Source organism: Phacochoerus africanus, chromosome 1 (assembly GCF_016906955.1).
Source record: "Phacochoerus africanus isolate WHEZ1 chromosome 1, ROS_Pafr_v1, whole genome shotgun sequence".
Classification (NCBI taxonomy): Eukaryota; Metazoa; Chordata; class Mammalia; order Artiodactyla; family Suidae; genus Phacochoerus; species Phacochoerus africanus.
In genome coordinates this window covers 238,270,489-238,288,971 of record NC_062544.1, presented here as the reverse complement: position 1 = coordinate 238,288,971, position 18,483 = coordinate 238,270,489, and the positions used below count along the sequence as shown (strand labels likewise).

At 37.2% G+C, this 18,483-nt stretch overlaps 1 protein-coding gene across 1 annotated transcript in view; it reads right to left on the bottom strand.

Moving 5' to 3' along the window:
* Positions 1 to 11,551, bottom strand: part of IMPG2 (interphotoreceptor matrix proteoglycan 2) — an 84,119-nt gene extending 72,568 nt beyond the window's left edge. The window contains exons 1-4 of the mRNA XM_047753002.1: positions 11,441 to 11,551; positions 7,532 to 7,789; positions 4,520 to 4,551; positions 4,392 to 4,415 (exon numbers count right to left, since the gene is read on the bottom strand). Coding sequence (XP_047608958.1) covers positions 4,392 to 4,415; positions 4,520 to 4,551; positions 7,532 to 7,789; positions 11,441 to 11,551 — 425 coding nt within the window. The remainder of the gene's footprint in view (positions 1 to 4,391; positions 4,416 to 4,519; positions 4,552 to 7,531; positions 7,790 to 11,440) is intronic.
* Between the last annotated feature and the right edge of the window lie 6,932 nt (positions 11,552 to 18,483).

The following is an 18,483-nucleotide window of genomic DNA, read 5'->3' as shown; positions in this document are numbered from 1 at the left end:
ATTGCTGTGGCTGTGGCATAGGCCAGCAGCTCCAGCTCCAATCTGACCCCTAGCCTGGGGACTTCCATTTGCCACACGTGCAGCCCTAAAAAAAATTTTTTTTTAAAGTGTGTAGGGACCCAGAAAGAAGAAGAGAAACCCAGTCAAAGTTGGAGAGCTATGAAGAACAAAGAGGTCAAAGTAAAACAAAGCACAATACAAAGTAAATAGAATAGGAAGTTAGGATGACATGGCAGAGAAACCAGACCTCACCTGGGTCACATTGTCGCCCACATCAAATTCAAGGTTAAGCTAATTGTCTCAGTAAGTATTCAGAATGGGGAAGTTTGCTTACTTCGGTAGAACTAGATTTCACTTACTGAATTCAAAACAACATTATTATAATGATGGTTAAGTAGGCAACTCTCAGTAACTCAAATCATTTGTCTAACACTCCAACACTTAATCCTTCATTCTCCCACACACCTGGACAGTAACAAGAGTCCTTTCAATATTCTCATTAGGGATGCCCCCTGCAGAGATGCCCTAAAATGTCACTTACAACAGAACTAGAACACAGAGCTGTACTGAGTTTGGAGACAGAGCCACTGCTTAATTTCTAGGCCAAACCACGAATTTGAGGCTGATCAACTAAGATCTTTTGCTTAATATCAGTGGTAAACAACCCCCTACCATCTCATTTCCTCAGCTTATCCAGCACATAATTTATTCCTCACAGTTACTGCCTAATCATGTCAGTGGGATTCAGATGGAGTTGTGTCAAAAGATATCATAGCCACATGGAACATATGCTCACAAATATAGTGAAACAAGCCAACAATCATTTCATATCTAGATTACTACTCTCTTTTACAATTTTCTATACTTTGTTTTGCTCTAGCATCTATTAACTATAAATCCACATGTGACAGCAAAAGAACTCAAGGTAAAGAGTTAGGAATCCTGGGTGCTAGTCCCAGATATAACACAAACTTTATGTATAACTTGGGAAAATATCTCAGTTGCTCTAGGCCTCAAGAACTAATCTCTAAAATAGGAACACCTCCTGCCCTACCTACTTCACAAAGGTGTTGGTGAAAACTAAATAAAATATTATATGAAGCATTATGAAAAGCATGAAATGCTATACAAATATAAAAGAGGAGTTAATGGAGCATGTGTCATCCCAAACAGAATAAAGTATATACTACAAAAGAGCATTTGGCTTTGTGATCATGATAAGCATCCTCAACTATGAATCTAAGTTAACTGAGACACCAAGGAAAAAAATTCCAAAGATCAAACCTTACACTGAAAATAGCACCAGAGACCTGATGCCAAACTTGGGTGGTTGAACAGAAAAACTCAGTTACTCATTTAACAAATGCTTAGTGAGCACATATCCTAGGCTGGGCTTTGTATTGGTTACTGAAGATACAACAGTAAGACGAGAGGGCAGAAGTTAAGGGGTGAAATGGCAGGAAGTTAAGCTATGTGGAGATGCTTTCAAGAAGTCTGGCTGTAATGGAGACAAGTGCTGGAGGAAGGCCTTTTGTAAAATAGGTAACTTTGGGAGATTGAGCAGGTTTAAATGCCAAGGAGGAGTTAGTAATGGGAGAAAGTGAAGACTCAGGAAAGAGTGAGAAAAACTATGAAAGATGTCTAAGAGATAAGATGGGATGTGAGGTACTGATGCTTTTTTTAAAACAGACTTTCCGGGAGTTCCCACTGTGGCGCAGCAGGCTCAGTGGTGTCTCTGCAACACCAGGATGCAGGTTTGATCCCTGGCCTGGCACAGTGGGTTAAAGGATCTGGCGTTTCCATGGCTGCAGCATGGGGTCACAGCTGCAGCGCCTAACTGATCCCTGGCCTGGGAATTCCATATGCCACAGGGCGGCCAAAAGAAAGAAAAACATACTTGCAAGATGACAGTAGGGGAAAGTTAAAATGGCACACAGCTGAGTATTTCGTACAAGCCATATGTCAGCAGATGGGTTCGAGTCCACATAAAAGAAACAGCTTAAATTGCAAAAAAGAACTGTGATAGGCAGAAGCATGGTTCCCAAAGATGTCCACATCCTAACCCCCAGAACCTGTGAATATGTTAGGTTACAGGCAAAGGGTAATTAAGCTTGCTGATCAGCCAGCGTTAGATAGGAAGTGTATCCTGGTAGAACCAATGTAGTCATAAGGACCCTTAAACGTGGAAGGAAGAGGCAGAAGAGTGTTAGAGTGATGGAATGTGGAAAAGTCTCCACCAGTCACTTTGAGGGAGGAAGGCGGTCATAAGCCAACCAATATGAGCAGCCTCTTGAAGCTGGAAAAGGCAAGAAAACAGATTCTCCCCTAGAGCCTCCATAAAGGTAACACAGACCTGCTAACACCTTGAGACCCATGTGAAACTTTTGAACTGCAGAACTGTAAGATAAATTTCTGTTTGTTTGGGGGTTTTTTGGCCACACTCATGGAAGTTCCAGAGTTGGGGATTGTATCTGAGCTGCAGCTGCAACATCCACCACAAGTGCAGCAACAGTAGGTCATTAACCCACTAAACCAGACCAGAGGTTGAACCCATGCCTCAGCAGCAACCCAAGCCACTACAGAGATAATGCCAGATCCTTAACCCGCTGCATCACAGCAGGAACTCCCCAAAGTAAATTTAAATATAGAAAAATGATGGACAAATTAAGGGTTTTAAGGGAGCGCTCTAATATTCAAGTTAAAGAAAAAGGGACTTAGTGAATTCCTAGGCCACTCCCATGAATTTACTCCCAGTGTCAGCTAACTCCAGATCACCCTATTTCAGCAAGAACCACAGTTGATAGTTTTCATCCACCCCAATCTGTTCTGCTCTAACTTCATAAGGAGGATACAAACTTTTAAATTCTCAAAAATTTAGTTATACTTAAGTTTATATGTATTGCAATTTTATGTATGCCTTATTTTCTAAGGTTAGTGGATAGTATCTTGAGTCTCCTAGGACATACAGTGCCTTACTAAAAATAAAAATATATGATACTGTAAATTCTGCTATGATGTTTATTTGTGAGTTTGTAGTTTGTTTATTGTGAGTTTGTTCCAATGTGATTAATATATTAGCAAAAGTGAGAATAATACAAATTTATCTTTTACATATATACACAATTTTATGCAAGAAACAGTAGGTGACTGCAGCAAACTGCACCCACCTGAGGTGAGCCACATGGGAATACACAAACTACACCTCAGACATCTTCCAGCCACCTCAGTTCACCCCAGGTATAATGAGTGACCAATCTGCATACGGTGTAAAAACTTCCCATCCCCTTTCAGGTAACCTTCATTCCATCAGTTTATAATAGCTCACCAACTACAATCTTTCCAATGCCCATTTCCCAGACTTCTTCCAGATTAAGAGCCATATTGATTATGGTTTTTATGTACTTTTTAACTATATAAGATATGTAAGATGTGCTATCATTTGTATTAGGTACACCCATGAAGATTACTGGTGCTGGGAGGACCCACTAGATTATTTAGTCCACTTCATATGTGCTGCAATGGCAATCATAAGGAGCTCTCTGCCTCTCAGAGGTGAAGAACCCACACCCTGAATGCCACATGGCCCCACATCTAAGTAGAGGCTCAGTCCCAGGCCACAGCATGGACTCAGTGGTATTGTGAGCTGCATGAAGTCAGATCACAAGGAGTCCTACTTCCCTCCTGTGTACTCATGTTTGATTTGAAACTTTCATCTACGCACAACCACCCACATATGTACTATGCTTCTGCTTGGACTCTGCTGCCCAGGCTGGATTTCTGGACACTGACTCATCTAGTTGGATTTTCAAATTGTTGTTCCATCTAACTTGGGGCAAAATTCTGAACTCTGACCTGAACTGCATGCCCTACTGATAGTTTTCAAAATAATCACACTCATGTCACAAAATATCAGCATAATCCAGATATTTTGAGTATGGAGGGAACTGGAAATCTTTAGTCCTTGTAGGCTCAAAATCCCTCACCTTCCATAATCTGCTTTGTCCTGCTACTGCTCAGGATCTAGAAATGACCTTAATCCTGAGCCTAAAGACCAACAGAGTCTAGATGCCTAACACAGGAGGATTCATCAAGGTTGTACTATTTCTCTGTTTCAAGATCATGATCACCATCACACAATAAAGTGTCCCACACCACCACCCATCATAAATAAACTATCCTCCACTAAGATGGACCATTTTAGATCCATATTATCATTAGTCAGTAAGCCTCAACAACCACAGACCATTTCATATTCCATTTCCAAAACTCTATTTTCTCACCCAGGAGAGAAGAACAAGTCTACCTCCTGGGAAGGTCAGACAGTAAACAAGCACAGTGTGGATGTGGAAAGGGAAGTGGCTTCAAGGTGAGGACAGGCATTGGAGACTTACCCACAGGCCTGGTCATTGCAGGAACTGGCAAGAAAATAAGAAGAAATCATTAAATTTGGAGTAAGTCTTAGAGTAGGTATGATACGCCTCTGTTGCCAAACATGAACTTAGGGAAAAAAGACACTCACCCGCTTACAGTTTCCTTGGCGTACGTCAGTTTCTAAGGAAAACAAAGACATAAAAATGACTGTGTGCATTAATGACAGTTATTAAGTAGTATATAAAACTTACTGCATAGAGAAAACTAATTCCTAACACAGAATCTACGCTATTATTCTCTATGGTTAGACAAAGAGTTAAAGTAATGGACTAAAGATGCCAAGGACGTTTTGTGACTGGGAAAAATGTCCTGACACTCAAGTGTCCAGGATACGTGTCCCAAAGTCCCTGTGCTCTCTTAATGGGAAGAAACTTTACCTGCTAATCGTTCCCAAAAGGTCTACAATTTAGAGTTTTACAATAACCTTCCATGGACTTAGATCCAAAATGTTTTTGTGGTCTAACATATTTATAGAAACTCTCATCACAGAATAATGGAATCATATGGATAAAATAACTACTAAATCTGACTCTCCAGACAAAAGGATAAATTGTATTAATAGTTGGATTATTCCTCTGGGCATTCCAAAGCAGACTGTCTCCAAATTTCCTCTAAATTACTGGTTTTATTTTGAGACCAAGATGATAAAAAGAACACTAACTTGGAATCAGAAGACCTAGTTTCAAATCCCATTTTCTCTTTCTCGGCTATGGAGGCAAATCCCAAAAATCTCTCTGGTGCTGGGTCTCAATTTCCTCATTTGTAAAATGGAGAAACTATTACTCCAAATAACTCTAAAAATATTTATAAAGAACTCACTGCTCTTCTAGCTCTGCAGACTCCTAGAATAATCTCTGCCACACTTATGACTTCAATTATTACCTCAGGCTGGTGATTTCTATAGCCCTATTTATAATCCAGACCATTCTTCTTGGCTTCATACCCAAATGCCAAGCAGTTCACATTTCACAGATGGCTCAGAACAACACGTTAAAAGGCAAACTCAATCTCCCCCTCAACATTCACAAGCTGCTCCTCTGCCTGAGTTCTCCGTGGAAGTCATCCAAGCTAAGAACTGGGAGGCTTCCTGGGCCATTCCTTCATCCTATCCCACTCCCACCCAATCCACCAGAGAGTCCTACTAATCTTTTCTCCTGCTCAGATACCCTAGGCCCCTTTCTCTATCTCATGGTCTAGCTGGGACCCTCATCCCCTAAGGCCTGGAGTAGTGATTGGACTCTCTGTTATAGTCTCATCCCCTCTAATCTAACACCTGATGTGTAGAAACCATAGCAGCTATTCTGTAATTCAAAACATCCAATCAGCCCCTAGGACTCACCTAATTAACAACACTTCAATGGTTTCCTATCAACTACAGAGTTATAACCAAACTATTAAGTTATCCACCTTTCCAATCTGATCCACATATACATATACAACTAATATACAACTAATAATAATAAAATGTAAAAAGTACAACATTAAAGAATGAATAAAGAATTAGAGAGTCCAAACAATTATGGAAGCTAAATTTGCCATGCTAGGGGTTGGTTCTTCACAAAGGAGGTCACATCTGAGCTGAGCTCATGTAGGACTTGAACAAAAGGAAGAAGGCTGTAAGAGGCCTATCGCACAGCATGAGCAATCTACCACATGCATCTCAACAGTTTCATTCTCTTGTCATGAACACATGCATGCTACATGAAAAGGGAAGGTGGGCAGGTAACTTGTCTACATGCGTGGTTATTTATCCTTAGCTAAGAATAAACTAAATAGAAAACAAGGAAGCAAATTCATTAATTAAAATATTTATACTGGAGTTCTCTTTGTGGCCCAGTGGTTAACGAACCCGACTAGGATCCATGAGGATGGGGGTTGGATCCCCGGCCTCACTCAGTGGGTTAAGGATCCCACATTGCTGTGAGCTGTAGTGTGGGTCAGAGACACAGCTCGGATCCTGCATTGCTGTGGCTGTGGCATAGGCTGGCAGCTGCAGCTCCAATTGGACCCCTAGCCTGGGAACCTCCGTATGCCACGAGTGCAGCCCTAAAAAACAAACAAACAAACAAAAAAGAATATTTATACTAAACATTTATTCAATGACATATAGTCCCTATTTCAATTAGGGTCATTAGCACCATGCTGAATTGATAACACAGAAAATGCTGACAAGAATGTCTGTCTCTTAGAGTTTTACATTCTTAGCCCAAATCCTTGCTGGGCCTTATCTCCAAATCTTTACATTTTTAAGCAAGGCTAAGGCTTTTGCTGGGTTAACAGTACTTGTTAAAAATGACTACTTTTATTGAAGTAGAGTTGATTTATAATATTGGATTAGTTTTAAGTGTACAGCAAAGTGAGTCGGTTATACACATATATATGTACTTATCTATATTTTTTGGATTATTTTCTATTTTATTTCAAAAATATTGAGTACAGTTCCCTATGCTATACAGTAAAATCCTGTTGTTTACCTATTTTATATACGGCAGTGTGCATTTCTTAGTCCCATCCTCCTAATTTAATGATGCTTATTTTAATGGCCAGAGTAGATACAAAGACAAGCCACCCTATGGCAGGGTACTTGAATAGCCTAATTCAACAAAAAAGAGTAAGGTGATATCACTTATATCTGGAATCTAATATATGGCACAAATGAACCTTTCCACAGAAAGGAAAATCATGGACTTGGAGAATAGACTCCTGGTTGCCAAGGGGGGGGAGGGGAGGGAGCGAGATGGATTGGGAACTTGGGGTTAACAGATGCAGACTATTATTGCCTTTGGAATGGATAAGCAATGAGATCCTGCTGTGTAGCACTGGAAACTATATCTAGTCACTTATGATGGAGCATGATAGTGTGAGAAAAAAGAATCTACACATGTATGTGTAACTGGGTCACCATGCTGTACAGTGGAAAATTGACAGAACACTGTAAACCAGATATAATGACAAAAAATTATTATATAAAAAATAATGAAATAAACAAAAAACAGAATAAAAAAAAAGGAGTAATGCAGGTATTTGGCATTTGTTCTTTCTTCCTTTAGGCACACTCCTAGAATAGTCCAGCAATTTCTTCCCTTGTTATTACACTTACCTTCATAATTAAGCTTCTGTGTTCCACAGACTGACTAAAATGTGTGCCCATTTCAAATATGGTTGTGATTCCATCCTCACACAAATTCATCCAGTAACGATACTCCTCACGCCCAGGAAGTCGATCCCAGAAAGTCCTGAAGGCTTCCCAGACAGCTTCCTGACATACTGAAAAATAAAGAGAGAGGAAATTTTCTGGAAAGCACTCTGGGGTTTTCACAATGATCACAGGGTTGTTAGACTTCGGAGAAGCCCTTCTCTATGCTCCATTTAAACCTTTCAGATCTGAAGAGAATTTGTATTCTCCATGCCTTTCCCTTGCAAAGGGAACTGATTCAACACCTAATAGGAAGGTGTTTTTTTGGTTTTTATTTTCACATTTCTTAAAACAAAAAAATCCATATTTTTTCACATTTCTCAAAACAAAAAATCCACATTTACGCCTTACCAAAGCAGAGCTGATATTGAGGCCCCTTCAATAGGTGAATGGATAAAAAACCCATGATAACTCCATATGATGGAATTATAATTCAGTGATTAAAAGAAATGAGGTTTCAAGCTATGAAAAGACAATGGAAAAGATTTAAATGCATATTGCTAGGTAAAAATCAATCTTTAAAAAGCTACATACTATATGGTTCCAAAGATATATTTTAGAAAAAGCAAAACCAAATAAACTGTAAAAATAAAATTTTTTTAAATTAAAAAAAAAAAATCAGTGGTTGCCAGAGGTTGAGGGGAGAAAAAGATAAAGCAGGTGGAGAACAATGGGTTTTAGGGCAGTGAAACTACTCTGTATAATAAATCTGCAATAGTGGATACACGTCATTGTACATTTGTCAAAATCCATAGAATATTCAACACAATGAGTGAAACCTAATATAAATTATGAGCTTTAGTTAAGAATAATGTATCAATATTGACTCATCAATTGTAACAAATGTACTACACCAGCACAAGATGTTGATAAGAGGGAGAAATGGGAGTTCCCGTCGTGGCGCAGTGGTTAGTGAATCCGACTAGGAACCATGAGGTTGTGGGTTCGGTCCCTGCCCTTGGTCAGTGGGCTAACGATCCGGCGTTGCCGTGAGCTGTGGTGTAGGTCGCAGATGTGGCTCGGATCCTGCGTTGCTGTGGCTCTGGCGTAGGCCGGCGGCTACAGCTCCGATTCAACCCCTAGCCTGGGAACCTCCATATGCCGCAGAGCGGCCCAAGAAATAGCAAAAAGACCAAAAAAAAAAATAATAAAAAAAATAAAATTAAATTTAAAAAGAGGGAGAAATGTGTGCATGGGGAAGGGAGGCAGCATAGGTAACTTCCTTGATTTTTCTGCTCAATTTTTCTATAAAACTAAAGCTTCTGCAAAAAATAAAATCTATTAATTAAAAAGATGAGAATTAAACTATTCTTTCAATTACTTTATTAAATCATAAAATTTCATAAAATCTTGGAACTATATTATTGTGTGAGGAAAAATGTAGGTGAGCATCCTCAAGCATAGAAATCACACCAGATTTCACAGCAGGTCTTCTCTTGGCTTCTGTCATGAATTCACAGAAGAAAAGCATAAGCTGTCTCCTACAAATTATGCTTTGGGGAATGTCCCTCATCTCCTAAGAAATCCACTTAAAACCTAAGAGAACTAATAAACAAGTTTAGCAAGGTGTTAAGATACAAGATCAATATATAAAAATCAGTTGTGTGTCTACACCCTAGCAATGAACACATCAAAAATGTACCTAAGAAAATAATTTCATTTGTAAAAGCACTAAAAAGAATAAAATACTTAGGAATAAACTGAGCAAAGTACAAAACTTACACTCTGCAAATCAAAAACCATCACTGAAAAGAATTAAAGAAGACCCAAATAAATGGTAAAACTTTCCATGTTCATGAACTGGAAGATGTAACATTGTTGAGACGGCCGCAGGCTTATCCCTCTGTTTCTCCCTGGAGACTGGTTTCAAGGTCAACCCCTACCCACTGCACATACCAAAATCCTCAGATACTCAAGTTCCTTATAGAAAATGGCATAGTATTTGAATGTAACCTTGTGCACATCCTCCCATATGCTTTAACTCATCTCTAGATTTTTCGTAATACCCAATACAATGTTAAGTGCTATGTAAACAGTTGCCAGCACATAGCAAATTCAAGTTTTGCTTTTTGGAACTTTCTGGAGTTTTTTTTTTTTTTTTTCAAGTGTTTTCAATCTATGGTCAGTTGAATCTGTAGTTGCAGAGCCCCATAGATAAAGAGGGCTAACTATAGCTTCAAAATGATCTGCAGACTCAATGCAATCTTATCAGAACACTGGCTGACTTCTTTATTGAAATTAACAAGCTAATTCTAAAATTCATATGAAATTGCAAGGGCTATAGAATAGCCTAAACAGTTTGAAAGAACAAATAGATAAGATGGACTTCATCAAAATCAACAATTTTTGTGCATCAAAGACACCATAAAAGAAAATGAAAATACTTTCAAATCATTTGCCTGTTAAGGGACTTGTATCAAGAATATATAAAGAATGTCTACAACTCAGTTAAAAAAAAATAATCTAATTTTTTTAAAGGCAAAAGATTTGAAGAGGAGTTGCTGTCATGGCTCAGTGGTTAACGAACCCGACTAGTATCCATGAGGACGTGGGTTCAATCCCTGGCCCTGCTCAGTAGGTTGAGGATCCGGAGTTGCTGTGAACTGTGGTGTAGGTCACAGACACGGCTTGGATCCCACGTTGCTGTGACTGTGGCGTAGGCCAGCAGCTACAGCTCAGATTCACCTAGGAACCTCCATATGCTCTGTCTAAAAAGATAAAAGACAAGGAAAAAAAAAAAGATTTTAAGACATTCTTTCAAAGAAATATTCAAATGATCAAGAAACATATAAAAATATATTCAACATTATTAGTCATTACAGAAATGAAAACCAAAACCACAAGACACCACTTCACACTTATTAATTTTTTTAAGAAAATTATAGTGCTGGCAAAGATGTAGAGAAATCAGACCTTCATATACTTTGGTGGGAATAATACAGTTACATTGGAAAACAATCTGGCAGTTCCTTATATAGTTAAACACAAGACCAAGGAATTCTACTCCTAGATATATACCCAAAAGAAATGAAAACAACCCAAATACCCATCATCTGATGAATGGATAAACTAAAGCAGTAAATCCATACAATATTATTAATTGGCCATAAAGAAAGAATAAACTACTGATACATGCTACAACATAGATGAACTTTGAAAACAAAGTAAATGCTAAGTAAAAGGAGCCAGTCACAAAAGATGACATATTATCACATTCATATGACATATCCAGGATAGGCAATTTTAGAGACAGAAAGTAGATTAGTGGTTGCTTAGGCCTAGAGAAAGGGATAGGATAGATAGAGTGATAAAAAAGTGATAGCTAAAGGATGAGCAATTTAAGAAATTACTTTTAACAGAATTTACTTTTAACAGTATTCATTTCTGTGAATATACTAGGAAATCATTGAATTCTATACTTTAAATATATTAATTACATAGTATGTTAATTATATCTTAATAAAACTGTGAAAAAATGAAATTCCCTCCAGAAAGGTAATATAGTTGACCCTTGAATAATGTGGGGGCTAGTGGCACCAAACCTCGGCACAGTCAATTCACATATAACTTTACAGTCAGCCCTCCTTATCTATGCATCCACAATCCACACATTCAATCAACCCTGGGTTATATAAGACCAAAGTATATATTTACTGAAAAAAATTCAAGTATCAGTGGACCGCACAGTTCAAAACTGTGTTGTTCAAGGATCAACTGCACATCCTTAATTTATCCAGTGGTTTTCCAGTTGAGAGCTATCTGACAAGAAGGTCCAATTAACTAACTTGGTATAACAGAATTCAGAACATTTACGTTCTGATAAAGGAGAAAAACTGAGGGGACGTCTGGAGCATTTATGCAGCCCAGAGCAGAGAAGCCTAGATAGGACAGTGCAGGCAGCAGGGAAGAGAGCAAAATCAGCATGATTCCTTGGAGAGAGGTAGTAAGGAAAACAACACTCTGCCACAGACAAACACCATGTACTTCACTATCTGGTCTATTAAGAAGTCTTATTCTCACCAAACAATTTTAAAGTAGTCTTTAGCTGTTGCTGGAGATAACTTCATATTTTTGAGAGCATAACTAATCTACACATGCCCCTCTTCTGACAGAGAAAACTTGCCCTGGAAACTGGTGGTGGAAGCGTAAATGTAATGACAACGTTCTGAAGAAGGAAATGCCAGCATTTAATCTGTCTTTAATCCTGTTACTAGGGCTCAGGCTGTGCATTTTATCTAGTACACAGAAATCCAGAATGGAGCAAAGTCTTTTTTTAGGGTAATACAGTTTCCTTTTAGAATTGTGGAGCCCAAAGCATGTGGAATGGTCAATTTGATGCAATAAAGCAAGAAAAATAAACAAAAGGTAAACAAATTGGAAGATATGAAGTAAAACTATGTCTTTATTTGCAGATGAAATCATCACCTATATAGAAAACTCAAAGTAATATAGAAAAAGCTACTAGAACTAACAAGTGAGTTTAACAAAGTTATAGATAAAACATCAATATACATAAACTGGTTATATGTCTACATACTAGCGAGGACCAAATTTTTAAAAATACTGTTAATAGTAACATGAAAAAAGTAAAATAAACCTTATAAAAAGATGTATAAGACCTGTATATTGGAAATTAGTAAAACACTTACTCAGAGAAACTGAAGATCTAAATAAATGGAGGTATTATATCCATAGATCAGAAGACTCAATATTGGTAAGACGACGGCAATTCTTCCAAAAGTTATTAAAAGATTCAATACAATCCCAATCAAATTCCCAGTTGACTTTTGTATAGATACTGGCAATTTGATTATAATATTTATTTGGAATACAAAGGACCTATCATAACCAAACAAATTTGAAAAAGAAGTACAAAGTTGAAGAACTTACACCATCTGATTCAAAGACATTATAAACTTTCAGTAATCAAGACAGTAAGATATTGGCATAAAAACAGACAAATAAATCAGTGTAAGAGAATGAAGAGTGAAGAAATATACCCATCATATTCAGAAGACTGATTTTAAACAAAATCACAAAGGCAAGAAAAGATAATTTTTTTTTTTTTTGTCTTTTTGCTATTTCTTGGGCCGCTCCCACGGCATATGGAGGTTCCCAGGCTAGGGGTCCAATCGGAGCTGTAGCCACCGGCCTACACCAGAGCCACAGCAACGCGGGATCCGAGCCGCGATCGTCAACGCACTGAGCAAGGGCAGGGACCGAACCCGCAACCTCATGGTTCCTAGTCGGATTCGTTAACCACTATGCCACAACGGGAACTCCAGGATAATATTTTAAATAAATAATGCTAAAATGACTGGCTATGCAAATGCAAAAAAATTAACTTTGATCCATATTCATCATACACAAAAATTAACTCACAAAGTAGATCATAGACTTGAATGTAAAACCTAAAAATTAAGCTAAGTAAACTTAGATCTAAGGCCAAAAAGCATGACACACACACACAAAAAACCTGAAACTGGACTGTATCAAAATTTAAAACTTCTGTTCCTCAAAAGACATTGTTAAGAAAATAAAAAGATAAACCACACATTGGGAGAAAATGTATCAAAACACTTATCTGCCAAAAAACTTGTACTTGGAATACATAAAGAACTCTTACAACTCAATAATAGAACAAACAATCCATTTTTTTTTAATGAGAAAAATATTTGAACAGACTCTTTACCAAAAAAGATATACAAAATGTCAAATGAGAACATGAAAAAGTGCTCAACATGATTAGCCATCAAGAAAATGCAAGTTAATACCACAAGATAGCACTTTATATCCACTAGTATGGTTACAGTTAAAAAAGACTGACTACACCATGTGTTGCACATATGTGGAGAAACCAGAATCCCAAGATATTGCTAGTGGTATAACTACATTTGAAAATAGTTATCAATTTCTTAAAAAGTGAAATATAGAACTATCATGTGACCCAGTCATTCTAGTCTAAATAGAAAGCATATGTCCACACAAAAATTTGTACACAAATGTTCATGACAGCTTTCTTTGTAATCACCAATAACTGAAAACCACCCAAATATCCTAAAATGTACTATATCCATAAAATGGAAAAATAATCACCAGTAAAGGGTAACAAACTATTAATACACAAAAAATCATGGATGCGTCTCAAAGCAGTTAAACTGAGTTAAAGAAGCTAGATCAAAAAAAAAAAGTACATAGGAGGAATAGATTCATATATAAAAGCATATAAAATGCAAACAATATGTAGTGATAGAAAGCAGATTAGTAGTTACTTCAGTGCTGGGGTCAAGGGAGGTGCTGAGGGAGGAAGGAATTACAAAGGCACATGAGAAAAATGTTTGGAGGCAGTTGGTAAATTCCTTATCTTAATTACAGTAATAATTTTGAGGATAAATACATTTGTCAAAACAAATCAAATTATATAAATATGTGCACTTTATAATCTATCAAAGTATACTTTAATAGAGCTGTATTTTAAAAGGTCCAACTAAAAATATAATTTTTAAGGGAATATACTATTAATTATCTTCTACTTTCAAACACCCTGAATATCTGTTTAGTTTCACCAATCATTGGGTTAAATGCATTTGCTTCCTGCTTAAATGGAGAGATTTTTCAAATTTGTTATACTAACTAGCAATTGATACCAATTTTCTATGAAGGAAAAACGGGGCAAATCATTAGACTAAATTAACTAGGTGGAAAGAGCTAAGATCCTTGGTTGGACAGTGAGTGAGTGGATCACTCCCTCGAATCTCCAAATAATGGGTTCTAAGGACACAATGCAAGTAACTCCTTCAAATCTCTTCAAAATCAAGACCCATGTTGAATGCTCATTTTTCCTAATTTTTAAAAGCATAGCAAATACTTACTCTTTACCATGACAGTAACAGCTATGTCAACATTGTTATAATCTTGATGTGCTGTGCCAACCCTTTTAGCTTTATGAGGTCCCTTTCCAATGATCCCATTTATAGCAACTATATCTTAAAGTCAATTATTCAAGGAATGCTTTATTTTTCTTTTTGTTTGCTTCTTTTTAAAAAATTGTAGTTGATTGGAGTTCCCATTGTGGCGCAGTGGTTAATGAATCCGACTAGGAACCATGAGGTTGCAGGTTCAATCCCTGGCCTTGCTCAGTTGGTTAAGGATCTAGCATTGCCGTGAGCTGTGGTGTAGGTCCCAGACGCGGCTCTTTAACAGAATAAAGAGGTAGGAGATCAAGGTAACACTGTTTAATTAAAAATTAAGTAGGGAGTTCCCATTGTGGCTCGGCAGGTTACAAACCTAACCAGTGTCCATTAGGATGAAGGTTTGATTCCTGGCCTCCCTCAATGGGTTAAGAATCTGGCGTTGCCGTGAGCTATGGTGTAGGTCGCAGACACAACACGGATCCAGCCTCGCTGTGGCTGTAATGTAATTAAGGCCAGTAGCTACAGCTTCAATTCAACTCCTAGCCTGGGAACTAAAATAAAATCCTAGCTTTGCTGCTCTAGGGTCCACTGTGAGAAGTGTTACCATTTTAGATGTAAAAAGTTTTGTGTGTACCAACTAGAGAGTAATCCACATAAACTGCAGAAAGACTAAACTATAAAATAGAGAAATTGTTCATATCTCCATGTATACAAAATAACTAATTAGCCAAATAGGTAAGTATATCTTTGTAAATATATTGCGGTTATATTTAGACAAACTATTATAGGCAGAAGTAAAAATTACAATTAATTTACCCAGTAACAAAAACTGGTACTTTTGAAGTGCTTGAAATATTTTAAACAATTTCGTCTCCTAAAATAATGTAGACTTTCCTCTGAAGCTATATAAATACTATACTTTCAGCAAGTCCTTTTTCCATGGCTAATAGAAAGATAGCGTTTGTCTCAGTTTCTGTCCAAAGTATAACAAAGTTTGAATTATAATGAAACACAACCATTGTTTTAGAATTGTTTGTATTTCATCATGGAGCCCAAGCATTTAAATGTTTGCTTACCTCGGACTTTAAAATATTTCACATGGTTTGCCACCGCCTCTGTAACACTTTCATCTGCGCAGGTTTTCACACCGTTAGGAAATAGAGTAGATCGCCTTCTTCTGAGCAACCACTGTCTCTCAGTTTCTCTGTGGTCCATAAGTTGTTTCTTTTCAGTAGATAAATAGTCTGTGGCGTCTGAGTCAGTGAGGAGAAAAGAAACTGCACTTTTGGGCTCTTGGCTTGCTTCCAAAGAAAAATAGTTTTGTGCTACAGAGTGAAAGCATTAACAAAGCTTCTGATGATGAATGAAGATACAGAATGAAAGGTAAAAAATAAAAACATTTCTGCTACATTTGGATTTTGAAATCAGTGCTCAAATTATAGACATGTGTGTTTAAGGAGGAGAGGAGCAAAGAATTCAATCTTCTCTCCATTTAATTCCTACTCCTTTATTTCAAGATTGTTAGTTGCTAAAATCAAATATATCCAATTTCAACACAAGAAATAAGAGGAAGTAAGGTTTGAACCAGGAATTACTAATAAGGAGGAAAAGCAAAATTACTGGGAGAGAATATCATACGGTTTAAATGAAGCAATATCAAAGACTTAATAGAGTAATATTTGATTCAGCAGATATATCAAGTAGTTATTTTTAGAGCGAATATACTATAGATACAAAGAAAGTTTAAAAATAATGTAGATTTTTAAATACCTGTTAATGATGAAAGGTTTCTTCCTATCAGGACAAATATGAAAATACCCAGAAAAATCTTCCCCAAATGAGGAAACATAATCATTTGAGCCAAAACCAAAAGAATGAGGAGAGGCCAAAATCCTTAATTGAGCATCCAAGGCCTTGAAATTTCTAGTAACCAATTGTTACAGAAAAGATCTAACATTTAAAAGTTTAAGAATTGACAATTTCAAAATCATTATAAATTAGCTAAATAAAAATGGTGTTCTTTCAAAGTAATTCTTACTTCTTTTCTGAGATAACCACCATGCCATATATATAAGCAGGAGAGATAAGCTAATTAGGACAGATGGGGAGAGACAGTTTCTTTATTCTAATCTACCCAGCTAAGCTCTTCATTAACACTTTCCTTGCCTTTAACAACAGTCCACTTAAAAATAATGTTTCAAAAAATAATAACAATGTTTCTCATATAACTCACTAAGTTTTACAATTTTTCTATTAGTCAAACCTGATAGATTCATGTTTTCGAGTTCTTCTACAACCTATGATTGGTATGCATAAAATGCCCAGGCTGACTATACTTATGTCAGAAATATGGAGCTACACACAAGCCAAAATTAGTTTTCTTAAAGCTGTTTTGCTCTGTAAAAAAGCTATCTTGTAAATTTCCCTAGATAAAAAATTTGAAAATCTTTCACTATAATAACTTACTATGTTAGTAAAGCTAACTCATGATATAGGTATTGTGAGGATTAAATTGGTTAATACATAGGAAACACTTAGAAGACTGTCTGGCACAATTTTATACCAAGCATACAATATAGATGATAGCTATGTGACAATAACTTTGTTGCTTAATTTGCTATTAAAGGAGGCCCAGTAAGTTTATCTACATGAGGAACTCTTAACCAAGAAAGGATATCTTTTACCACAATGGGGGACCAGGTAAAAATTTCGTGTTAAGGCAGTTGTTTCTATCAAATAAGCCTAGTAGAAAGTAATTAAAGTACTCAAAATCCTTTGGAAGCTAGGATTTACTATCAAATAGCAATGAATTTATATCTTACGCACGTACCTCTGGTGAAGTTCTCTCAGGGGAAGAAGTGTTTTGTAAAGACCTAAAGCACATTTCTCTTTAGAATCCTAAACTAGTCTTGACCCAGATTTCTCTGGTTCCCAAAACAGACAAACTCAGTTCTCAAAGAAGAGACCACCTGAGTGGGTACTGACCACACCAGGATAAGGAAGCCTCAAACCCACAGAACCATGCCTTTTAACAGTCCCTGGCAAAGTTTCCAAATTTCCGTAAGGAAAGGCGTAGTTACAAGAGACTCTATGGAGGGAAGGAGGGACCCATGTTTTCCAAAAGAGTCTTACAGAGTTCTGGTCAAGAAAGCCCTCAGAGGAGTTCCCATTTGACTCAGCAGGTAAGGAACCCGAATAGTAATCATGCGTATGCACGTTCAATCCCTGCCCTCGCTAAATGGGTTAGGATCCTGAGTTGCCGTGAGCTGTAGGTTGCAGATGTGGCTCAGATCTGGTGTTGCTGTGGCTGTGGAGTAGGCCAGCAGCTACCACTCCAGTTCAACCCCCAGCCTGGGAACTTCTGCATGCTGCAGGTTCGGCCCTAAAAGAAAGCAAAAAACAAACAAAAAGAACCCCTCAGAGAATGCATTTCTACTCACAGTTCTCCCAGACCAACAATTAGAGGTCACTTTCACAATAAAAAATATTGAATATAACTGATACAACACATATATTTTAGCTCAGTACTTTTCCAAAAAATTAGTATTGAAAGAAAGCCAAAATAATTTCCTATTAAGAAAGGGTTTAAGCTTGGTCTTAGCCAAAAATAATTAAAGCATAAATGAATAATTTTCTATGACTAAAAGGTAGGTGACAGTGGAAAGATGAGGATAGAACATAGATTAAAATCAGATTAGAATGGGCTCTGTTTGGTAAGTCTAGACCTATTTCCCCCCCTAACATTAAAAAAAAAAAAAAAAAAAGCTGATTTTAGAAGGTATTAAATTTTTTCTAAATCCTAGTTAGGTAATTGGATTCTGACTTTAAAAAGACTCCCAAGAGTTGTGAAATAAAAACAGTATCATCTTCCCTAAGAAGGCTTTCCCTGTCCACTGGCAACCCCCCTTACTACCTCTCCTCCACCAGCTCTCCCCTGCCCCG